This window comes from Taudactylus pleione, unplaced genomic scaffold (assembly GCF_031769625.1).
Source record: "Taudactylus pleione unplaced genomic scaffold, aTauple2 ptg000253l, whole genome shotgun sequence".
Lineage (NCBI taxonomy): Eukaryota > Metazoa > Chordata > Amphibia > Anura > Myobatrachidae > Taudactylus > Taudactylus pleione.
Window position 1 is genome coordinate 6,070,341 of NW_028284655.1, and position 25,578 is coordinate 6,095,918.

Here is a 25,578-nt window from a genome sequence, read left to right on the forward strand (position 1 = left end):
TTCGTAGCAGTCTCAAAGTAATGGGACCAGGTAAGCATAGCTATCTTACCGACACATCTACTGTATATTGCATAAATGCACTGAAGCGACTAGCCATACAGTATGAATCACTAAGAACATTTAAGGGAGATGCCAGTCACATTCTTCACAATCAGAAAAGTCCCAGGCAGGATTAACCTGTAATTAAGTCTTGCAAGTATACTTACCTTGTCATTGTAACTAGAGTTCCTAGACAAGAGTGCAATTACCTTGTGAGGCAGCCTGCCTGTGCTATCCACCCTGGTGTACAAGAGCCCACACACTACTTGTAAGTGTTTCAATATGTGCCCTGCTTTACACAGATTGTGGCGCAGAGCACCTTCATTATCTCCAGGATCAAGAGGAGACAAAAAAGCCCTGATGGGACATATTAGCCTCACAGAGATGAGAGATGTGTTAAATGCCGGGCAGATGCAGCCTGGTGTGGGTGAGCTGCCAGTGGGTATTCCGGCCCTCCTTCTTAGCGCCTAAACCAGCAAGGGCCATAAAAGGTTAGGACAGACCTTGGAGTAAGGTTGTGGTGCAGAAAGCCAGCTGGCTGCGCTTCTTATGCCGTATAAAAGACTTTATTTCTGCCCTAGGAAACACACGGTAAGAGTAGATTGTCCCTTATTCTCAGACATGGAAAGATTTGCACGGCTGCTTATTCCACCAATGGGAGCACCACGTTGAGCAGCCAATCACAACACAGCCGGCAGTATATATAAGCGACATCAGAAGCTGCAGACAATGTATTAGTGCTTCTTGTTCTTAAATATGGCAGAAACTGCACCAGCCGTCGTTCCTCCATCAGAGGCCGCAGCCAAAAAGAAAAGGCAGCCGAAGAAAGCTGCAGGAGGAGCCAAGAAAAGCAACAAGTCTTCTGGTTCCAGTGTCTCCGAGCTGATCGTAAAAGCCGTGGCCGCCTCCCAAGAGCGCAGTGGGGTTTCTCTTGCCGCCCTGAAGAAGGCTCTGGCTGCCGGAGGCTATGATGTGGAGAAGAATAACAGCCGCGTCAAACTGGGTGTGAAAGCTTTGGTGACCAAAGGAACCCTCACCCAGGTGAAGGGCACCGGCGCTTCCGGCTCCTTCAAGCTCAACAAGAACCAGTTGGAAAACAAGAAGGCCGCCCAGAAGCCCAAGAAACCTGCGGCAAAGAAAGTGGTTAAATCCCCGAAGAAGCCCAAGAAAGCTCCGAGTGCAGCGAAGAGCCCGAAGAAGGTCAAGAAACCAACAAAAGCGGCTGCTGCCAAAAGCCCAAAGAAGCCTAAAGCCGTGAAGCCTAAGAAGGCGGCTAAGAAGGCAGCGAAGCCCAAAGCTGCCAAGAGTCCAGCCAAGGAAGCCGTGAAGCCCATAGCCGCTAAAAGTCCAGCCAAGAAAGCGGCTAAGCCCAAGAAATCTGCGGCAAAGAAGTAATGGATGAGCCGCGGCAGCCTCGCTTCCTTGTTATCACCACAAAGGCTCTTTTCAGAGCCACCCACCCTGTCTCGGCAGAGCTGAAGGCACCTTTTTGTTTCACATGTTCCGTGTCTAGAGACTATAGACCCCTAAACCTGTAAGCATCCAGGGTTTAATCATTTACTTTCTCAAACTTGGGGTATACGACACGTGATCATGCTGCCCGTTCCGATCCATGTCGTCTGTAAATCATGAGCCCCGCTCAATTTCTGTAGCCTCTTCCTGCTGAGGATGCCTGGCAAAAACTCTGGGATCACCAACACCTTCCCTATCCACTACAGGTGCTGGTACAGCAAATGTACAGTAAGGCAGGCTCTAACCAGGTGTATCTAAAATGGTCACCCGGCAGTTTAGAAATCTCCGCAGAGACTGCAGATGATCAGAGGCAAGAACGAATTCGAACTGTGTCATATTATAAATATAAGCGTTCTGGAGAGAACGTTGGGGTCACGGGCAGGACACGCCAGTACATAAAGAAAGTAATGACATTTATTGTGTAATAGGGACACACACATCAGTATTCACATAAACGGTCTTAGTCCAAACAGTGTATTAAGGATGAGTTCATGTAGAAAACATTAATACATTGCATCAGGTGGAGTCGGGGTTACATGAAAGGATTCGCTGATTAATAGATCGCAAGTATCGAATAGCGTTGGTCTATTTATTAAACATATAATATACCACAAGTAAAAAATAAAACTTTGGAAAATTTACATTAGCCACGCATACATAATAAATATAAAAATCCTCCCATATATACAGTCTATCTAGAGATCTTATTGCATCAGGTGCCTGATATCTAGTATTCATAATAAAAAAATGTATAAAGCTCCAATATCAGGTAATATTCACTGGATCCTGATGAATAGAGCACTATGTACCCAAATACTTGTTTATATGTCTCCTTAATCCAGGCAGTATTGCACCGATTTTCACTAGAGGAAGTGCCAACAGTTTTATGTCTTGCAATGAATTTGAAATGTAACAGTGTTGCCAAACCAGTTCAATGTAGCCACATATAAGTAGTTGTAGTGCTTTATAATTTGTTTCTACAGCCGCCTGTACATCAAATACTGCAGTTCTAAAAATAATGTGGTTTTGTATTTGAGATACCAGCAGTGAATCTGAGGGAATTAAAGTGTTTCTGTTGGTCTTTCGTGCTATAGTAAAAAGTGATATTTCAAAATGAGAAAGGGACACACCAGTGCATAATGAAAGTAATGAATGACATATTTATTAGCTAATAAGGGGTACATATAGACAAGACACCAAACAGTCTTAAGTCCATACATGTACAGTATGAAGGACGAGAAACATCAATAATTGCATCAGATGGAGTAGGACGAAAACTGATATTGTCCCAATATTATCGGTGTCACAAGGAGCAGAATATGACGCTTACAGGGACTCCTCCCCCATAGCTCTGAGGTTTCCTATCAGGTCCGCCTGCACTGTATAAGAGGAGGACTTCGCTGCAACAGTAGTGTCAGAGTGAGAATTTTTTGTTTGGTTGTGTCTTGTGAGAGCATTGTCCCGGTGAAACATGTCTGGTAGAGGCAAAGGCGGAAAAGGACTCGGAAAAGGAGGCGCCAAGCGGCACAGGAAGGTGCTGCGGGATAACATCCAGGGTATTACTAAGCCCGCCATCCGTCGTTTGGCCCGGAGAGGAGGTGTGAAGCGCATTTCTGGCCTCATCTATGAGGAGACCCGCGGGGTGCTGAAGGTTTTCCTGGAGAATGTGATCCGGGATGCCGTTACTTACACCGAGCACGCCAAGAGGAAAACGGTCACCGCTATGGATGTGGTGTATGCTCTGAAGCGCCAGGGCCGCACTCTCTATGGATTTGGGGGTTAAACACTGATGCGCATCCCATCCCCCACACAAAGGTCCTTTTCAGGGCCACCCATCTCTTTTATTAGAGAGCTAAAATAACGTACTAGCATTTCACTACAGTGCTTGACAGCTTTCCGACTATAACTCTAGGGAGAGGACTGACGTGGTTCTAATTTATATACTTCATAAGATTTTGTTCCATTGTATAAAGCGCGTAAGTACTAGTGGTTGCTCATTCTAGTCTGATCTCTATACAGATCGATATCTGACACAAAGTTACCAAATCTAAACGGTACAGCTGGCTAATAGAGGTTAGTGAATGTTTTGTTTTATACACGTTAGTGCTGGGTGAGCAGCTTCTCACGTTCTAATGCTAGAAATAGTTTAGTCATTTGTTTGGTACTGTAGAGTCTGATGGATACAAGTAATCATTTTTTTTTTTAATCGTAGATAAACGGCTAAGGAGATGTATAAAGAGTTAACTGTAAGAATTCCATGTTCTGTTTAAAGGCACTGCAACCCTTTTGTCTGCCTGAAGTGTATCTGCTCTAATCTGGGAAAAGAATAGTTCATTAGATCACCGAGACTACGACTAATAAAGCTGCATATTGCCCCAGTAAAATAGTATAGTCAACGTGCAATCCATGATCATAGCAAGTGACCATCATGATATTATACCAATACACGAGAGAAATCTGCTGAAAAACATGAATCTTTTATAGCTGCATACTTGGAAGCTGTACATGAAATTGACAAAGTCGTGTATGCTGGCTGCAGGGGATTCCCGTGGTTAAAGTTTAAGCAACATTGTAGCAATCGCTGACGGCTTGTTACATGTGATAAAGCTACAATGTAGGCTAGTTTCACCAAACACTACACAAAGGAATAGTCGTCTGAAAACCTCAGTACTTGCAATGATGGCCGCCTCATAAATGCATCAGAAAATGTTATTCAACATTATGGGCCTGATTCATAGCTTGACGCTATGTCATCAGTGACAGCGTCTATTTGGTTACGTTAGACCATGGGCTTATTACTGAGACGGCACAAAGCCTTTGTGTCTGTGTACAAAGTCAAACCATTGGACATTGCATCAGTTCTATGAAGGTGCAGCATGTCTGTTAGAGCATGGCTTGCTAATGTGGTTAAATTACATATAAATATATCAACCTCTTGTACGATTGATGAAAAGGAATCAACACCTTTCCGCCCAGATAATTTATTCCTTGAAACTGACAGAGGCGGCTGCAACGATATTAACTGCGGGATTTAAAAAAAACAATTAAAATCATACGATTACTGAACACCAATCGGTGGAGTGGGCTTGCTTACATCTTCCAATCAGCGATCATCACTACGTATAAATAGGATTGTTAGTAGACAGATTTCTCATTCTTTTTGAGTTTGTAGTTTTTTTGTTGGAAGCATGGCCAGGACCAAGCAAACAGCTCGGAAGTCCACCGGCGGGAAAGCTCCCCGCAAACAGCTGGCAACGAAAGCCGCCCGGAAGAGCGCTCCAGCTACAGGTGGCGTGAAGAAGCCTCACCGATACCGTCCCGGAACTGTTGCTCTCCGAGAGATCCGCCGCTACCAGAAATCCACCGAGTTGCTGATCCGTAAGCTGCCCTTCCAGCGTCTGGTGAGGGAGATCGCCCAGGACTTCAAGACCGACCTACGCTTCCAGAGCTCTGCCGTCATGGCCCTACAAGAGGCCAGCGAGGCTTATCTGGTGGGGCTCTTCGAGGACACTAACCTGTGTGCCATCCATGCCAAGAGGGTGACCATCATGCCTAAAGACATCCAGCTGGCCCGCAGGATTCGAGGGGAGAGGGCATAGATGATACTCGGCACTAGTAAACACGCAACACAAAGGCTCTTTTCAGAGCCACCAAATCTTTCGAAACGAGCTGAAGCATAAACTGCATGTTAGGGTTGGTGCGATAGGCTGCTGATAAATCCTTAGCTCAGCGGGACAGATAGGAGACGAGGACCCTTTATTGGATCTGACTGTGTACTGTCATGATATTTTGGGTCACGTCAGTGAATAATTTCATCCACTTACACATACGGTCAAACTACAATGTAACTGATTATTTCCCTCGCCAAGGCTAGCTATTCTTTTTCTACAGTGAAAACTGCACTATTTCAGCCAAATCAGTGATTGTGGCTAAATCGTCACTTTGTCCACCACATCTTTTCATCCTACATATAGAATTTTACCCGACGAACATAGTAGGCTCTCTGCACTACTCTCCTACTAACTCCAAGAACTGATACGGGCGGTGTCTGACCAGAGACACCTGGGCTCCACTCTCCTGACGTTTCACACAGTACCAGGATTCTAGGTGTAAGCGTCTCACACTGGTAAGTTACTTATGCGTGTTGCCCAACCAGTCCCCTAGTTCCCCTAATCAAATTGATATAAAATGATTGTGTAGTTTGGCAATTCCCCTAAAATCTTTCTTGGGAGGTGAAGGCTTCTATGCAAGCATAGAGCAACATCTCACAGTACCGTGCACAGATCGTTTTGTAGACACACTGCCACTCTAATCCAGTCTCAATGCTGCTTGTGTATGGAAGTTATAAACCGTAGTACTAATAAAGCAAAGCAGCAACTAAAGCGCAGTTCTCTCAGCTCTCCTGGGAAGACGTGGTTGGCTCTGAAAAGAGCCTTTGTTGTGTTTTAGGGACATCGGTTCTGTGGTGGAAGTTACCCGCATCACATTACTTGCCCTTAGCTGCCTTGTGACTCTCAGTTTTCTTGGGCAGCAGCACGGCCTGGATGTTGGGCAGGACTCCTCCCTGGGCGATGGTCACCCCACCCAGCAGCTTGTTTAACTCCTCATCGTTGCGCACGGCGAGCTGAAGGTGGCGGGGGATGATGCGGGTCTTCTTGTTGTCACGGGCGGCGTTCCCTGCAAGCTCTAGAATCTCAGCAGTCAGGTATTCGAGTACTGCAGCCAAATACACCGGGGCCCCGGCACCAACACGCTCGGCATAGTTTCCCTTTCTCAGTAGACGGTGAACGCGACCAACCGGGAACTGGAGACCGGCCCGAGATGAACGAGTCTTGGCTTTAGCCCGGGTCTTGCCGCCTTGTTTTCCTCTTCCAGACATGATGAGGTACTAGCGTAAATAAACTCTCGTTAAAACTGCGCAATAAATGTGTTTCTATTATAATCCAGCCCTACTCCTTATATACACACACACATATGTATCCAAAGTTTTGCTCTGTGATTGGTCCTCTTTTCACAGTGCGAAATGCAGCTCAAGTTCATGCACAAACCAATCAGCATGTAGAGTGTGGAGTTATGATGTCGCTGCAAATTAACGTATACCCAATAGTGCAGCCAGAAGACTGAAGCCTCATTTGCATGGGGTGCTATAAATAGAGTAGATCTGGGCTAGATTAGCAACACATTTTCTCTTTTGTTCCTGGATATATTGGTTTGGTTGGTTAAGAATGCCTGATCCCCCGAAGTCTGCTCTGGCGGCCAAGAAAGGCTCTAAGAAAGCGGTGACCAAGACCCAGAAGAAAGACGGGAAGAAGCGTAGGAAGACCAGGAAGGAGAGTTACGCTATTTACGTTTACAAGGTGCTAAAACAGGTGCACCCTGATACCGGCATCTCCTCCAAGGCTATGGGCATCATGAACTCCTTTGTGAATGATATCTTTGAGCGCATTGCAGGGGAATCTTCCCGCCTGGCTCATTACAACAAGCGCTCCACCAGCACCTCCCGGGAGATCCAGACCGCTGTACGCCTGCTGTTACCGGGTGAGCTGGCCAAGCACGCAGTGTCCGAGGGCACCAAGGCCGTCACCAAATACACCAGCGCCAAGTGAACACACCAATCCCACATGAACACAAAGGCTCTTCTAAGAGCCACCCATCTCCTCCCTAAACGGGCTGTAACAATCGCAGTTTGTGCTGTCTCTACTCCCTACACATGGCTGAATGGCAGTAACCGAGGTTATATAGACTGATTTTCTTCTGACCGTATACACACACCCTCCAGCTTTAAATTTAATGTACATGAAAATTAACACTCGCTTTGTTTGAAAAAAATAATTACAATTGATCTCTGAAAGAATACAAACATGTAATTACAACCCTTGATTGATTAAAATCTGGATAAGAGAATAACAGCACATTATCCACATCATACTGTATACTGGAAATAACTATATTGGTATAGATTTATAATGATAATTTAATCTTGAATCCTGTTTTCACTGGCAGCGGAATTGTTAGGATCGGTGTGGTTGGCCTGCTGCTGATTTTCAAGGACTTAGAAAAAGTTACATATTTCTGAATTTGAAATAGTATTCATTGTAATGGATACTGTTGCAAGTTCTTTTTACTAACAGTCTCAGGCAGCTGAGATAGAATTAAAGTTACGCTGCGGCTGATTTTCAGAGACTGCAATTTAATGGTGATAAGTAGCCTCACAGAGAACTATGTCCTGTCTTTAGAAAAGAAAGGGAGTAATGCAGAAGGCTCCTCCTCTCAAATATGTCTTCCATCAGGTCCGCATTCATCTTAAGACATGGCAGCTGGTACACGTGCTGCTTATTCTAGCTTGGTGCTGATCTGTAGCAGTTTGCAAGATGTCACGGAAAGGCAAAGGCAATAAGGGACTCGGGAAAGGTGGAGCCTAGCGTCATAGGAAGGTGCTGCGGGATAACATCCAGGGTATCACAAAGCCCGCCATCCGACGTCTAGCCCGGAGAGGGGGCGTGAAGCGCAGTTCTGGCCTCATCTATGAGGAGACCCGCGGGGTGCTGAAAGTATTTCTGGAGAATGTGATCCGGACGCCGTCACTTACACCAAGCACGCCAAGGGGAAGACTGTGACCGCTATGGATGTGGTCTATGCTCTCAAGCGCCAGGGCCGCACTCTGTAAGGCTTTGGAGGTTAAATAGGTCCAGATGATCTCGTTTTCAAAAACCCTTACTAAGGCCATTTTAAGGGCCACCTACAATAATCCAAATGAGCTTGATTAACATGTAGATTTTCATTTTTGCGAGCAGGTCCTCCCTACCTATATATCTGTCTGTTATTACCCAGTTTTGTTCTATTAATGTTTACAATTGTAAAGCGCAACGGAATATGCTGCGCTATATAAGAAACTGTTAATAAATAATAATAATTTTTTTTTAGACTGTATGCATTGTCAACGCTGGAGTCATACTGAACAGCCTAAAATTTATTTTGTTGTAAATAAGAATACGGTTGATCAGTGGCGTAACTAGGGTATTTGGAGCCCAGGGCAAATTTGAAAAGGGAGCCCCCCCACCCCCGATGTGCACATGCAGGAAAAAATGGGCGTGTCAACATGAAACACCCCTTTATTTTCACGCTGAACATTCCTATCCATATGCACCTTAACCCCAGTAGTACCCCTTATACAGTACCCCCAGTATGCAGTTGTGGTCCCTGTTATGCAGGCCCATAGTAGTGCCCCTTATACAGTATCCCCAGTAGTGGTCCCCCTTATACAGCCCCCAGTTAGTTCCCCTTAGTCAGTACCCTCAGTAGTGGCCCCCCAAATGCAGTGCCCCATGTTGTGTTCCCTCTTATGCAGTGCCCCCAGTAGCAGTCCCCACAATGCAGTGCGCCATGTAGCGGTATACCCTTATGCAGTGCCCTTTATATAGTGCCCCCAGTAGTAGTCCCCCCTTCCTATTATTGCCCCCAGTAGTGGTCCCCCCAGTGCAGTGCCTCTAGTAGTAGGCCCCTTTTATAATGCCCCCAGTGGTAGATACCCCCCCCAAGTAGTAGTCCCCAGTAGAGGTTCCCCCTCCCGATTAAGTGCCCCCAGTAGTAGCCCCCCCCAGTAGAGGTTCTCCCAATAATGGTGCCCCCAGTAGTAGCTACCCCTCCCCGTTGTGCCCCCACCCCCAGTAGAGGTCCCCCCAGTAGTAGCCACCCCCTCCCCCTTTGTGCCCCCAGTAGTGCAGACAGGTTTAAAAAAAAAATATATAAAAATATACTTACCTGAATCCACACTGCTGCTGCTCCGGTCCGCGACATCTCTCCCGCCGCCGCCTGCCAGTCCTCCCAGGCTGGCACGCTCAGCATTATGGGAGAGACGTCATGATGTCATGACGTCTGTCCCATTACCCACTGCAGGAGCCGGATGGAAGCCCGGCTCTTGCAGTGGGTGCTGCAGCAGTCAATGAGAGTCTATCTGACTCTCATTGGCTGCTGTTTAACACATGCATCGCCGCCAGCGCTGGCGGCGATGCGTGTGTTATGCACAACCTGAGCCCGCCTCCTAGCGCTATTGGGCAAGCACTCAGGGGGAGGGAACGGGCTCAGCTGTGCAGCACAGGACCGGCGCTGGAAGCCTAGCACCGGTCCTGTCTAAATGTGTAGCACTGGCCGCACTCACTGCGGTCGGCGCTACACTGGTGGCTAACTAGGGCGGGCCGGACCGTGGCCGGCGGTGCCCCCCTGCGCCACCGGGCCCACGGCGCCCAGGGCACGCACCCTGCCCGACCCCCCTAGTTACACCACTGCGGTTGATTTTCAGCTATCGTGCAGTTTGTTCATCATTAATGATTACCGCAAAGGTAATTATATTTATATGGCGCCACAAGTGTTCCGCAGAACCTTTTAAAGTGCATAAACAAGTGAACAAGAAATCAGTGACTTGCAGGACAAGGACATGGGGTTTATATACACATTGCTGTATAAGCGATCGTAACACTCTTAGCAGCTGGGCACCAGTGACGTACTGTTAGGTGGTGCCTAACCCTACTGGCGGCCGCTATCCCGGATGCCGAAATCCCGACACTAAAAGCCCGACATGGGACTAAAGATAGGTGTTGAAATCCCAACACCTATCATTTGCTATAGGGCTAAAGGTAAGTTCTGGCTACAGTAGTTCCCTAGTGAGACTGCATGGTGTGTGCATGTGTGCTGAGACTGCATGGTGTGTGCATGTGTGCTGAGACTGCATGGTGTGTGCATGTGTGCTGAGACTGCATGGTGTGTGCATGCGTGCTGAGACTGCATGGTGTGTGCATGCGTGCTGAGACTGCATGGTGTGTGCATGCGTGCTGAGACTGCATGGTGTGTGCATGCGTGCTGAGACTGCATGGTGTGTGCATGTGTGCTGAGACTGCATGGTGTGTGCATGTGTGCTGAGACTGCATGGTGTGTTCTAAGAACTCATGGTGTGTGCTGGGACTACAAGATATGTGTATACATATGTGCTGAGGCTGTGTGCTTGCAGAGACTACGTGTGTGTGTGTGTGCCGTGACAGCACTCAGGGCCTGATACAGACCCGGTCGCTATGAGCGTACGCTCGCTCGATGTGTATGCAAATATTTGAAAGTGATGCGGCGGGGAGCGACTGCTCGCCAAGGCATAAGCACGCCCATCTTACATGTACGAGCGTTCGCTTTGTGCATGCAGACTCCCCTTAGCGAATGCAGAGACGCCCACTGCCCCACGTCATCTCCTGGAAGTTTGTGAAAACATTGGTACATGGACCACTATCGGATGTGAACGCAGTGCTTGTGGCAGCTTTTTTCTACCGCAAGCATTGCGAGGAAAACAGAGTAAAAAAATGGCTGGTGACGTGTACTATGCCGCTGCCTGTTTATTATGCACGCCTGCGTTCTCATCTCCAACCCCCTGTTTTTACTGGACTGCCCCCGTCACCACCCACAAACGGCCTCTCCTGTCACTCACTCTGCTGGGCTGGCTGTGCTGGGCTGGCTGTGCTGGGCGAACGAGGAATCTGAGAACGCACTGTGTAGTTTGTGCACGCGCACTGCGATGCATAGGCATGCGCAGATTAGCAACCATCGGGAATAGCGAGCGCACTGCGGTTAGCGTCCGGGTCTGAATCAGGCCCTCAGTCCATAAACTGTCTCATCTGGCTGGAGCAGTCATTCCATGTACACAGCAAACCCAGCATAATAGATATTGGAAAAGTTACAATAATAAAAATATCCCATATACATCCATTTATAGAATTGTATATATTATAACACAAACTTTCTGCTGTTTTACTTTATTATAAAGAGGAAGAGCCATCACCATTCATATACCCTATCCCCTATTACCTTGATTCTTAGATTGTAGAATGGGGAGGGGCTGTGTCGTTCTGGGGTTATCAGATTTCTGTACAGTAATGTGTTGTGTGGTGTTTACCTGTACATTGTACTTGTGTAAGTGCAGGCATGGGTTACCTGAGTCCCTATCTGCATGTGATTACCTGTGCCCATTGGATGGGCATGGGCGTATTTGTGCCCCTTTTTGTACGGACATGGGCTTACCTGTGTCCCTGTCTATGCTGGCATGTGGTCACCTGTGTGTGCACCTGTCTGCGTGGGTATATGCTTACCTGTCTGTGCCCTTGTCTGTACGGGCATGGACGTACCTATGCCACTATCTGTGAGGGTATGGGCTTACCTATGTCCCTGTCAGTGCAGGCATGTGGTACTTGTGTGTGCACCAGTCTGTGGCAGTTTTGTTAACCCTTTTGGTGCATACACACGTAACGATTTTGTTAATGAACGATTTTCGTTCAGTTTTTCCCTTGAAAACGATTTTTTGAATGATGAACGAAAAATGTTCCTTCCCTTAATGAAAATCGTTATGTTGGACAGTCTGAAATGGACGATGAACTACAAACTACAGTACAAACGGGAGCGCGCTTGAACGATTATCGTTCATCGTTGTAACTCAGAAAGTGAACAATTTTTTGAACAACTGCGACGTCGTTATCATTAAATCGTTCAAAAAATCGTTACGTGTGTATGCACCTTTTGTATTATATTTTGGGGACATATTGGCAGATTTAGAGTAGAGATTCCAGTAACACTGGGCCTGATTCAAACCCGGTCGCAAGTGCTATGCGCTCGCAACCGGGTCGATGGTGGACCAGTGCGCTTGCGGATGACGGAGCCGGCTCCATCGTGCGCATGCGCGAGACCCAGATAGCGACGGGCACTCCGTCGCTCCGGGTCTCGCAACAAAGGGGGCGAGCTGTCGATGTTGAGTGACACCTCGCCCCCTTTGGTGGGCGGACCGGGGGAGTGGCTGCCCAAAAGGGAGGGGGAGAGATTGATTGCCCAAACGAGTGATGTCAGTGGGAGAGATTTCGGCTCTGTTAGAGTCGAAATCTCTCTGGGGCTTGCGGCAACAAGACCCTACTACTAGGGTCTTGTCGCAAGCCAGATGGCCCCTCAGGAAAAAAAACAGGTGGCCCTCCTCAGTAGGTGCTGTCAACGTTTTAAGACCCATCTGTCTTTTCATCAGGACATGTCATGATGAAAAAACCAATGGGTCGTGAAACATCAACAGAACCTATGTGATTTGTGACAAAATATCACTTTGTTACAACTACTGAGGAGTGCCGCATGTTTTTTTCCTGAGGGGATGTTCAGCTCGGTATAGGAATTAGTTTATTATGCTAGGAGGGCACCCTCGAGATTACCAGTAAATATATCCAGAGTGTCGGGCTGAATGTATGTGTATATATATATGTGTGTGTGTGTGTGTGTGTGTGTGTGTATATACAGTAAGTGTGTATATATATACATATATATATATACACACACACACATATATATAATGTGTGTGTATATACATATATATTATATATGTATATACAGTATATATATATATAGTTCCCCCCAGCAGTGCCCCTAGTAGTAGTCCCCCCTCCAGCAGTGCCCCTGGTAGTAGTCCCCCCTAACAGTGCAAATGGTAGTAGTCCCCCCTAACAGTGCAAATGGTAGTAGTCCCCACCATCCAGCAGTGCCACTGGTAGTAGTCCCCCCTAACAGTGCAAATGGTAGTAGTCCCACCTCCAGCAGTGCCCCTGGTAGTAGTCCCCCCTAACAGTGCAAATGGTAGTAGTCCCCACCATCCAGCAGTGCCACTGGTAGTAGTCCCCCCTAACAGTGCAAATAGTAGTAGTCCCCCCTCCAGCAGTGCCCCTGGTAGTAGTCCCCCCTAACAGTGCAAATGGTAGTAGTCCCCCCTCCAGCAGTGCCCCTGGTAGTAGATCCCCCCAAACAGTGCAAATGGTAGTAGTCCCTCCCCAGCAGTGCCCGACACACACACACGGAAAAAAAATAAAAATTCCATTACGTCTCTACCATCAGCCACTGCGGGAGCCAGAAGCTCGGCTCCGGCAGTGGGCACAGCAGCCGATGAGAGTCTGTCTGACTCTCATCGGCTGCTAAAACATGCACACAGCTGCCGGCACCGGTGGCTGTGTGTTTGTCCCTGGCAGTGTAGTGCGGACTGCACTTATGTGCGGTCCACACTACCACCGTGTGCCTGGTCCTGTGGAGGTGGAGGCAGAGCCGTGTCAGTCACGGCTCTGCTCCGCAAAGGCCCATGGGAGGAATGGACGCGGCTGGGCATGCGCAGCATGACCTCCCGTGGCCATCTTGTTTCCTCCTGTAGCCAGAATGAGCTTCTGAACAGAAGCTCATTCTGACCTGGGCGGCTCAACGCTCAGATCGCGGCAGCAGCATGGTAGGGAGGAGGGGCATGCAGCGCCGGTGGTGGTGAACACGTGGCAGAGCCCTGTAATGCCACTAGACATTAGAGTCGCCCCTAGGCATTTGTTTATTATGCCTATGCCTAGGGCCGGCTCTGTTCAGCGGGCCCCTTCTGTTGCATTTTCTTGGTGGGCCCTTCATGCCCCAGTCTGACACTGTATGTATCTGTCCATTATCTCCAGTAGTGCTGCTACTTTCCGGGACTGCAGAGCAGCAAAAGTCACTGGGAAAATGGTGGTGCATGCTCAGTACTGCTGTCCCTGGGAAAGTGGCGCGGGTGCCATTTCCCTGGAGACCCACGCATGAGTAGTGTATTCTGGCACTGCTGCGCCACTGCTAGAAAGAGGAGGGGGCCCACATTGAGTCTGCACACGGGCCCCCTCCTTTCTTAAAACGCCCCTGCACACTACTGCTGAGCCTTGTCACCTTGACAGGTGCTGTCTTGTACTTGGCTGCCCTCTAATAACCCTGGTCTTCTCATGGTTGCCTTTTTTACTTATGCCTTTCACTACTGACCTAGAAGGGGGAAGCCAGGTCAGCACTGTGGGAGGCGTGTAGCGGGCAAGTGTCGCGATTGTGTCATAATGGTACTGTTGTGAGGCCAGATTAAGAATAGTGGGGCCCTTTTAAAGAGGAAGGCAGATTACCAGTACTCCGTCTGGTATCACCAACGTTTCAGATGTTTACTACATCTTTTTTCAAGGACCTTGAAAAAAGATGTAGTAAACATCTGAAACGTTGGTCATACCAGACGGAGTACTGTATTTATTTTAAAGTCCACGGAGTGCTGCCATTACTTATGTATTGAAGGGTTCTGCAGAGGGCTTCCGGAAGTGCACCCTGGCTATACACCTTTACTTTGGAGTGCCGTCTACAGCTTTGGAGTATATATATATATATATATATATATATGTATATAACTATATATATATATTGTAGGGGTGTGCAGCGGCCACTTTTCGTGATTTGTGTTTTGGTTTTGGATCTGGATCTCTCTTCGTGTTTTGGATCTGGATTGGTTTTGCCAAAACCACCCTTCCGTGTTTTGGGTTCTGGGTTTTGTGATTTGGATCTGTATTTTTTTGAAAAAAAGCATAAAAACAGCTAAAATCACAGAATTTGTGGGTTTTTCTGCTCCTATGCTATTATTAACCTCAATAGCATTCATTTCCACTCATTTCCAGTCTATTCTGAACACCTCACACGTCACAATATTGTTTTAGTCCAAAAGGTTGCACCGAGGTAGCTGGATGACTATGCTAAGCGACATGAGTGGGCAGCACAAACACGTGGCCCATCTAGGAGTGACACTGCAGTGGCAGACAGGATGGCAGTTTGAAAAACTAGGCCCCAACAGTACATAATGCAAAGAAAAAAAAGAGGTGCAAGATGGAATTGTCCTTGGGCCCTCCCACCCACCCTTATGTTGCATAAACAGGACATGCACACTTTAACAAACCAATCATTTCAGCACCAGGGTCTGCCACACGACTGTGGCTGAAATGATTGGTTCGTTTGGGCCCCCACAAAACAAGCTGGCAATTAATCTGTCCCTTCACAAACTGGCTCTACGGAGGCAAGATGTCGTCCTCATCCACCGATTCTTCACCCTCTTCAGTGTTGTGTACATCCTCATCCTCACAGAATATTAATTCGTCCCCGCTGGAATCCACCACCACAGGTCCCTCTGTACGTTCTGGAGGCTGGTCTCCCTGGACGAGTTGATAATTAATTTTTATGAACATCATCTTCTCCGCATTTTGTGGAAGCAACCTCCTACACCTTTCGCTGGCAAGGTTCCCGGCTGCATTAAACACTCTTTCAGAGTACACACTGGATGGGGGGGCAACTCAGGTAAAATAGAGCCAGTTTGTACAGGGGCCTCCAAATTGCCTCTTTTTCCTGCCAGTACAGGTACGGACTGTCTGACATGCCTACTTGGATGCTGTCACCGATGTAATCCTCCACCATTCTGTCAATGGTGATTGTATCATATGCAGTGACAGTAGACATGTCAGCAATTGTTGGCAGGTCTTTCGGTCCGGACCAGATGTCCAAACTTGGTCCTGCCTGCCCTGCATCACCACCAGCGGGTTGCTTAGGATACCTAAGTTGTTTCCTGGCAGCCCCACTTGCGGGAGAAAGTGAAGAAGGAGCTGTGACATGTCACGTTCCGCTTCAGCTGACAGTGTTTTCACCAGCAGGTCTTTGCACCTCTGCAGGCTTGTGTTGGCCAGAATTAGAGACACCACATAGGCTTTAAACCTAGGAACAAGCACGGTGGCCAAAATGTAGTGGTCTGATTTCAACAGATTGATCACCCTGGAATCCTGGCAAAGCGAATGAAGGGCTTCATCCACAAGTCCCACATGCCGAGCGGAATTGCTCCGTCTCAGCTCCTCTTCACTTTCTCCAGCTGCTTCTGCAAAAGCCTGATGAGGGGAATGACCTGACTCAAGCTGGCAGTGTCTGAACTGACTTCACGTGTGGCAAGTTCGAAGGGCTGGAGAACCTTGCACAACATGGAAATCATTCTCCACTGTGCTTGAGTCAGGTGCATACCCCCTCCTTTGCCTATGTCATAGGTGGATGTATATGCTTGAATGGCCTTTTGCTGCTCCTCCATCCTCTGAAGCATATAGAGGGTTGAGTTCCACCGCATCACAACCTCTTGCTTCAGGTGATGGCGGGGCAGGTTCAAGAGTGTTTGCTGGTGCTCCAGTCTTCGGCACACAGTTGCTGAATGGCAAAAGTGGCCCGAAATTTTTCGGGCCACCCAAAGCGTCTCCTGCACGCCCCTGTCGCTTTTCAGAAAATTCTGCACCACAAAATTTATTGTGTAAGCAAAACATGGGACGTGCTGGAATTTGCCCAGATGTAATGCTCGCACAATATTGGTGGCATTGTCAGATATCACAAATCCAGAGGAGAGACTAAGTGGGGTAAGCCACTGGGCGATAATTTCCCTCAGTTTCTCTAAGAGGTTGTCAGCGGTGTGCCTCTTACTGAAACCGGTGATACACAGCGTAGCCTGCCTTGGAATGAGCTGGCGTTTCTGAGATGCTGCTACTGGTGACGCTGCTGTTGTTGCTGCGTAAGGTGATACATCTACCCAGTGGGCTGTCACAGTCATATAGTCCTTAGTCTGCCCTGTTCCACTTGTCCACATGTCCATGGTTAAGTAGACATTGGGTACAACCGCATTTTTCAGGACACTGAGGACACTTTTTCTGACGTTTCTGTACAGTCTCGGTATTAACTGCTTAGTGAAGTGGAATCTAGATGGGCTTTGGAACCGGGGACACAGTACCTCCATCAATTGTCTAAATCCCACTGCACTAATGGCGGATACCGGACGCACATCTAACACCAACATAGCAGTCAAGGCCTCAGTTATACGTTTTGCTTGAGGATGACTGCTGTCGTACTTCATCCTCCTCGCTAAGGACTGTTGGAGGGTCAATTGTTTAGTAAAAGTAGTGGTATTCCTACTTCCTCTCTGGGATGATGAACGACTCCCAGCAGCAATAGCAGCAGCGGCAGCAGTAGGCGTAGCAATGCAGGATCCTCCGGAGGAATCCCGGATAGGAGAGTCAGTCATGCCAGTGACATGGCCTGCAGGACTACTTCCGATCCTGACTGAGGAGGAAATTGATGAGGAGGGAGTTGACGGTGTGGTTTGCAGACGCTTGGATACAACAGGACAAATGGATTTAGGTGTCCCTGGACTGCTTACGGTCTTAGCCAAAGTTTCTGAACTTGACAGTAACTTTTTATGAACGCGCTGCAGGTGATGTATAAGGGAGGATGTTCCTAGGTGGTTAACGTGCCTACCCCTAGTTATTTCATCTTTACATATGGTACATATGGCAAGACAGTTGTTGTCCGGATTTGGATAGAAATATTGCCAGACCAAAGAGGTGGAATGTTTGGTCTTCTGCCCAGGCATTACCGTGATGGGCTCTTTCATCCCACGGACAACAACTGTCTCTCCTGGAGCCTGATTTAAACAAACAACATCACCATCAGAATCCTCCTCGCCAACTTCCTCCTCAGCGCCAGCTACACCAGTATCCTCATCCTGTTGTACTTCAACAGTGACATCTTCAATTTGCATATCAGCAAGCGGACTGTGGGTGCTCCTTTCAGCACTTGCAGAGGGCGTGCAAATGGTGGAAAGAGCCACCTCTTCCCCTCCAGTGCTGGGAAGGTCAGGCATCGCAACCGCCACCACACTTGGACTCTCCTTGGGGATTTGTGATATCTTCTTAGAACGCACAGTTCTTCGCTGTGCTTTTGCCAGCTTAACTCGTTTGATTTTTGTAGCGGGAGGAGGGCTTCCTTTGTCATGTGAAGCTGAACCACTAGTCATGAACATAGGGAAAGACCTTAGCCGTTCCTTGCCACTCCATGTCGTAAATGGCATATTGGCAAGTTTACGTTTCTCCTCAGATGATTTAAATGTTTTTTTTTAAGGTAATTTTCCTGAACTTTTGTCATTGGGATTGTATATGCCCTCTACTATGACATTGGGCATCGGCCTTGGCAGACGACGTTGATGGCATGTTATCGTCTATGTCATGACTAGTGGCAGCAGCTTCAGCACTAGGAGGAAGTGGTTCTTGATATTTCCCTATTTTATTTTTATCGGAGAGAGTTTGGTCCTCCATTTATGTTATATTGATATATACGTGCGGCTAAGGCGCACACAAACACAGAAAATAATTTTTTATTTTTGTTGGAGACTAGTGCACTTTGTGGGTTACACCACCCTTTAAGAAATGAGCAAGCTGGCTCTTTACTTATGGGACACAGGCGCACGCTTGGCGCTGCTCCTTTGTTGATGCACGTGCAGCTACAGTGCACACAATTCACAAAGACAGAAAAAAAAGAAGAATTTTTTATTTTTTGTGGAGCGCACTTTGGGGGTTACACCACCCTTTAACAGACAGATGCACGCTTGTCGCTGCTGCTTTGAGGATGCAGGTGCGGCTAGAGCCCACACAATTCACAAAGACAGAAAAAAAAAGAATTGTTTATTTTTTTGTGGAGTGCACTTTGGGGGTTACACCACCTTATGGGACACAGGCGCACGCTTGGCACTGCTCCTTTGTTGATGCATGTGCAGCCACAGTGCACACAATTCACAAACACAGAAAATAATTTTTTTATTTTGTTTGGAGTGCACTTTGGGGGTTACACCACCCTTTAACAGACAGACCCACGCTTGTCGCTGCTGCTTTGAGGATGCAGGTGCGACTACAGCCCACACAATTCACAAAGACAGAAATTTTTTTTTTGGAGTGCCCTTTGGGGGTTACAGCACTCTTTAACGGATAAGCCAGCTGGCCCTTTACTTATGACACAGGCGCACGCTTGGCGCTGCTCCTTTGTTGATGCACATGCAGCCACAGTGCACACAATTCACAAACACAGAAAATAATTCCTCCACCATTCTGTCAGTGGTGACAGTATCATATGCAGTGACAGTAGACATGTCAGAAATTGACATTGTTGGCACGTCCTTCAGTCCGGACCAGATGTCCAAATCGGCCCTTGACTTATGACACAGGCGCATGCTTGGCGCTGCTGCTGTGTTGATGCACGTGTGGCTACTGCGCATACATTTCGCACACAAACACAGAAAAAAAAGAATTGTTTATTTTTTGTGGAGTGCACTTTGGGGGTTACGTCACCTTATGGGACACAGGCGCACGCTTGTCGCTGCTCCTTTGTTGATGCACGTGCAGCCACAGTGCACACAATTCACAAACACAGAAAATAATTTTTTTATTTTGTTTGGAGTGCACTTTGGGGGTTACAGCACCCTTTAACGGTCAAGCCAGCTGGCCCTTTACCTATGACACAGGCGCACGCTTGGCGTTACTTTGTTGATGCATGTGCGGCTACAGCGCACACAATTCACAAACAGAGAAAAAAATTTTTTTTTTTGGAGTGCACTTTGTGGGAGCACCCCTGATGCACAGATCACCCCCTGGACAACACTACAGCACCCCTCTAGGACTACAGCCTTTATGGGACACTGCACAACACAGTCCAGCCAGCCCCTATAGACTTTGGAGTGGACACAGCCCCTATGGACAACTGACTGCACAACACAGCCCAGCCAGCCCCTATGACGGCAGCACAAAACAGCCCAGCCGGCCCCTATGGACAACAGCAGCACAACTCAGCCCAGTCAGCCTCTATGGACTGAGTGGTCACAGCCCCTATGGACAACAGCAGCACAACACAGCCCAGCCAGCCCTAGCTCCCACCCTCCCTCTTCACTGTCCACAGCCAGAGTGAGAAATGGCGCCGACGCGGGTACCTTTTATAGAATCCAAAACCCGCGAGATCCTGAAGGCGGGATGATGATGTTTTGCCTCGATTTCAGTTCCGAGTCAGGTGGGAAAAGTCGAGCCTGACTCGGATGCGTCTCGGATCGGGGGGGGCTCGGGGGGATTCGGATTCAGAAATCCGAACCCGCTCATCCCTAATCTATAGTATATATATATATATATACATTTATATATAAATATAATATGTGTGTGTGTTCATGTTACAGCTACAGTACTTACTGCAGAGTCCACCTGCTCCCATCCACTTTATGGAGAGTTGGCTTTTTAAACTCAATCCTCCAAATCTGCAGAGATATAAAAGTTGGGCCCTGTCACCATGTCAAGTGGGGCCAGTATAATTAACAAGCACCTCAGACTTGGCCTGATTCAATGTAAGGAAGAGCAAGTATCTGTGGATCATGCTAAAAACCATTCTGCACTGCAGGTGGGGCAGATTTAAAATGTTTACAGAGAGTTAGATTTGGGAGGGGAGTGTCCAAACTGACATCTAAATTGCAGTGTAAAAATAAAGCTGTCCAGCATTTCTGGGCTACATGTAAAAGTAGCCAGTATTTAGCCCACATGCAAAAATAAATCAAATAAATGTATTTGCACCCCTTTCATTGCAACATGGTTTCTCCAGGTACACCGCTACTTCTATCTCTTACTTATTTCAAACTCTTATTCACCTTACACCACTACACACAGTAGTGTCCCTTATTCACGTTACGCCACACAGTAGAGCTCCTGATATGCATCATGCCATACAGTATTGCCCCTTATACACATTACACTACATAGTAGAGCCCCTTATACACATTATGCCACACAGTAATGCTCTTTAAGCATTTCCGAGAGAAGGTTCCAGAAGGATCCAGCCTCTTACCCCTCTCTTCCATCCCCACTCCCATCTTTTCGCTTCCAACTCCCCTCATAAAGCTAGCCACTAAGTGTCTCCCTGGCTCCAGCAACCCATTCTCCACCCCACCCATGTGTCTCTATGGCATCAGTTTCTTTCATCACTTAAGCTTATCTTTTCTTTCTTCTGATGCTCCTCCTTGAAGCGCCTTTCTGCTGTGCGATCTACTGCATACTTTGTTGCAAAATTAAAATAAAGCCTTTATTGCTCTATTCTTACTCTTCTTGCCAATGGCCTGCAGTATACCCTGTAGTGGCAGCGGCCAGAACTTTGGTGACTGCAGAGCCCAGTCTGAGTGGCAAGGGCATCTCAGTATCTTGGCGCCCAGCACACCTTTTCTACTAGTACCCCCTTTCGTATGTGACACAGTACACTTGAATGTAATGTCTTGTGTTTAATTTATGCATATTATGTTTATATCTTTTTAAGGAAAAATAAGGGTTTCTCCATCATCGGCATAGCAGACCTGATGCATTGTATTGTACTTCTAAAAAGTGTATCAAGCTCTGGAGTATAATGGCACATACTGTATGGTTTATGTAATCTGTATCAGACAGCCAGGGCCGGCTCCAGGGGTCGGAGTACCCTGTGCCGGCCCATAACAAGGCGCCTTTATATCGTGCGCAGGTTCGCAGCGCACGACCAAAATTGGTGGCGTGGCCTAATTACCATAGGCCACGCCCTATGCGTGACGTTATTTGGAGGCGTGCCCGCATGGGACGCCTCCAAATAATGTCAGGCTGGGGGTAAAGCCCAGCTCTCCGTCACTGGCTGGGCTTCCCCCAGCCCTCTCCTGTCAGTGAATGGATGTCGCGCACATGCGTGCGGCATCCATTCACACATTCACACTCCGGGGGTCCGGCACCGCCGCAGGGGGTCCCCAACCTCCTGAATTGATCACCCGTGGACCACTTAAGCCCACGGGTGGAACAGCAGGACATTACTGACCCGCTAAAATCGGGATGCTGGAGAGGAGTGCACTCTCTACGAGAGCGCCCATGTGCGACCGCAGAGGTCGAACACCCCTAGAGGCGTTACTGCAGACAGCATATTGTGGAACCTTTCTATAGCAAGTCAGGAATCGGTATGACATACTGCCAGACATAAGCCAGGCAGATGTAATCCCGACGCCGGAAGGCAGAAGACTGAAGATCCCGACAAGGTAAATATTTTAACTAACCCTCTCCCCCCTCTAACCCTCCTTTAGGGGTGCCTAACCCTATCCTCCCCCCTTGTGCCTAAACCTAACATCCCCCCAGGGGTGCCTAAACCTAATCCCCCCTGCCCCGCTCACTAAACCTAACACCCCTTCCCCTAGTCTAACCCGAGGTCCTCCTGGGAGCCCCTAAACCTAACCCTCCCCCCTGGCTGTTGTCCGCTCATGACGCCCGGTTTGGTATTCTGGGCGTTGGGATTCCGGCGGGTGGATAATGATAGGCGTCAGGATTTTGACGCCTATCATTAGTCCCATGCCGGGATTTCACAGTCGGGAATTCCTGGTAAGGGATGTAGTCTGCATCCTGGCGTACACAATGCTGGCGGTCAGAATCCTGGCGCCGGAATCCCAACAGCAGTCAGTATCCTGGCTCCAGAATGCCAACAGTGAGTATTAGGGCTAGCCAAAAGGTGGACGGTTAGAGTTATGCTGCGTGAGGGTTAGAGTCAGACTGTGAGGGAAGGGGTGACAGCACGGTTAGGCTGCAAGAAAGGTGGGTTGGAGAAAGGGTTAGAATTAAAATACTTACCATAATGCGTCGGGATTCTGAGCACCAGGATTGTGTACCCAAACCCCTGGTAGATGATGGAAATAAACTAAAGCTTTGTGGAATTTACCAGGCAGCATTTTAGAATTGTGCAGGAATAATCCTGGGGACAGATATTACAGATGAAGCATTTCATCCGGTGCTGGCAATGGTGAAGTGAACCGGATGAAATGCTTCAGGGGATGTATGGCACACACTACTCTTATCACAGTGAAAGATGGTGTAAAACTCATCTCTGCAATATAATGCATCATGCAATACAGGTAATTCATAGAGACAGCAATTCTCTCTGTGGCCACATGAGGTCACTATTGTTGCAAAGATCAGTGAAATGTTCAAAATCCGTCTCGCTTTTATTACAGATTTAAAGCAAAGAATGTTCTAACTGAGCGCCAACACCAACCTACGGGAGACAATGCCATGACCTATAAATGCTGATGAATGGAATTGCCATTTTAATGTTTTGCATAGGCTGTATTAAATAGAGCAACTCACGTGGAGCATTACCATTAAAAACAGCTCATTTTGGTCAATTAATTTGTAAATCAAACCGAAAGGCTAAAATAATTTCATATGGAAATATAGACTAAGAGCATGGTCCGTTATTAACTACGAAACCCCAATTTAAGCAGAACTTAAATCCTCTAGCACAACGCACGGAGGCCCTGATTCAGAGCTGGACGCTCTGACCAGAGCGCTCGCTCTGAATCAGGGCCCACCTCCATAAATATGGCGCGTCCTCCTGGATGCTCGTATAGCTGTGGGTCACCACCCACAGCCTATACGAGCGTGCAGGATGATGGTCGCGATGGTCTTGACCATCGCGACCATCGCCAGTGAGAGCAGAAGCCTGCGGTTGAGTTTCTCAACCGCAAGGCCCGGAGTGATTTTGGCTCTATCAGAGCCAAAATCACTCCCACTGACATCACTAGTGATGTCAGTGGGGCCGGCTTCTGACGGTAGGCGTTCCCTAGGGAACGCCTCCGGCTGGCAGGCACGCCCCCCGGCACGCCCACCAAAGGGGGCGTGCTGTCAATCAACATCGACAGCACGCCCCCTTTGATCAGACACTACGAGCGAAGGAAAGTCCTTCGCTCGTCGCGTCTCGCACATGCGCACAACGGAGCTCCCTCCGTCGTGCGCATGCGCAGTGCAGACCATCGACCCACTTGCGAGCGGACAGCCTCTCACGAGTGGGTCTGAATCAGGCCCGGAGTCTGTCCAGGAAGCCATATACAAATCTGTTGTTAAGAGGGGACACTTTAGAGTTGCGAACACAGCAGATTACTATAAGACAGTATAAGGTCACAGCAATGATTACAGCCCGATTAGAGCGGATGTGGGTGGCTCTTAGAAGAGCCTTTGTGTTCAAATGAGGCCGGCGGAAAAGGAAAACAATCACTTGGCGCTGGTGTACTTGGTGACGGCCTTGGTGCCCTCGGACACGGCGTGCTTTGCCAGCTCTCCCGGCAGCAGCAGGCATACAGCGGTCTGGATCTCCCGGGATGTGATGGTGGAGCGCTTGTTGTAATGAGCCAGGCGGGAAGATTCCCCCGCAATGCGCTCAAAGATATCATTCACAAAGGAATTCATGATGCCCATAGCCTTGGAGGAGATGCCGGTATCAGGGTGCACCTGCTTCAGCACCTTGTAGACGTAAATGGCGTAACTCTCCTTCCTGGTCTTCCTACGCTTCTTCCCATCTTTCTTCTGGGTCTTGGTCACCACTTTCTTAGAGCCTTTCTTGGGTGCAGGAGCAGACTTGGCTGGTTCAGGCATTTTCACTGACAAACCTCTAGCTATAGAGAAGGAAAACTGTGACTACTATGTTACAGTCCCCAGATCTACAGTATTTATAGGCAGCCCATGCAAATAAGGCTTACTGGCTTCGCCATTGGGTAGCCTTGTCAGGTGAAGTTGATTGGCATGTTAACCCCATCTTACATGTGCTGATTGGTCTGTGCATGAACCTAAAATTCATTGGTTCCTGTGTAAGTGGACCAATCACAGAGCAAGCAGTGGATCCCTTCTAAGTGCATATAAGGAGGAGCCGAGGGTAGTTGCGCAAATTTTTATAATAATTTGCCACATTGGTAGAACAAGCATGTCTGGAAGAGACAATTTAACCAGGAATTATTTACTTGTATCCCAGCAAAGAGTCGCCACCTACATACAGTACAGACGGTGATATTGCATCACTACAAAATAGGACTCTTGTCTGGTCTAAAAACTTTTGAAAGAGATAACGTAATCGCCAACAGTACACTGTCTGTCTACCATGGGAGGTGATAGTTTTGTATTTAAACAATATGATACATTCAATCTTTACTCAAATGCCCGGGAGATCATAGCATATAATTGCAGTAAAACCACATAGATCAATATATCAGCAAACGATGCAAAATTGACAATAAAATGATGATCATTTAATTATTAAAGCATTACAAATACATTTGTATGTAAGGCATCAGCTGTCATATTGTGAGTAATATTAGATTTGAGTATAATCAGAACAGCTGCATCATTGGACACAATATGATACTAATGGGAAATAGTAAATGTTATTATACAATCGTTACTATGGAATTGGTATGAAATACTGCCGGCCGCATGGCCGGCGGGATCGATTCCCGTCAGCGGCAGCCCGACAGGAGCAGAGTCCGACGCAGCGGAAGCCCGACAGCGCTGGAAATCCCGATCGTGGATA

At 47.8% G+C, this 25,578-nt stretch overlaps 5 protein-coding genes across 5 annotated transcripts; 4 read left to right on the forward strand and 1 right to left on the reverse strand.

Moving 5' to 3' along the window:
* Positions 1 to 788: 788 nt before the first annotated feature.
* Positions 789 to 1,498, forward strand: LOC148515163 (uncharacterized). The gene has a single exon (XM_088480476.1). The coding sequence runs from the start codon at positions 796 to 798 to the stop codon at positions 1,432 to 1,434; it is 639 nt and encodes a 212-aa protein (XP_088336602.1). The 5' UTR covers positions 789 to 795; the 3' UTR covers positions 1,435 to 1,498.
* Positions 1,499 to 3,022: 1,524 nt separating this feature from the next.
* Positions 3,023 to 3,334, forward strand: LOC148515164 (histone H4). The gene has a single exon (XM_088480411.1). The coding sequence runs from the start codon at positions 3,023 to 3,025 to the stop codon at positions 3,332 to 3,334; it is 312 nt and encodes a 103-aa protein (XP_088336537.1).
* A 1,362-nt stretch (positions 3,335 to 4,696) lies between these two features.
* Positions 4,697 to 5,206, forward strand: LOC148515165 (histone H3). Its single transcript, XM_088480477.1, has one exon. The coding sequence runs from the start codon at positions 4,740 to 4,742 to the stop codon at positions 5,148 to 5,150; it is 411 nt and encodes a 136-aa protein (XP_088336603.1). The 5' UTR covers positions 4,697 to 4,739; the 3' UTR covers positions 5,151 to 5,206.
* Positions 5,207 to 5,547: 341 nt separating this feature from the next.
* LOC148515166 (histone H2A type 1-like) lies at positions 5,548 to 6,473 on the reverse strand. The gene has a single exon (XM_088480478.1). It carries the CDS (start codon positions 6,428 to 6,430, stop codon positions 6,038 to 6,040), a length of 393 nt encoding a protein of 130 aa, XP_088336604.1. The 5' UTR covers positions 6,431 to 6,473; the 3' UTR covers positions 5,548 to 6,037.
* Positions 6,474 to 6,745: 272 nt separating this feature from the next.
* On the forward strand, positions 6,746 to 7,594 carry LOC148515167 (histone H2B 1.1-like). Its single transcript, XM_088480479.1, has one exon. The coding sequence runs from the start codon at positions 6,777 to 6,779 to the stop codon at positions 7,155 to 7,157; it is 381 nt and encodes a 126-aa protein (XP_088336605.1). The 5' UTR covers positions 6,746 to 6,776; the 3' UTR covers positions 7,158 to 7,594.
* The last annotated feature ends 17,984 nt before the right edge of the window (positions 7,595 to 25,578 follow it).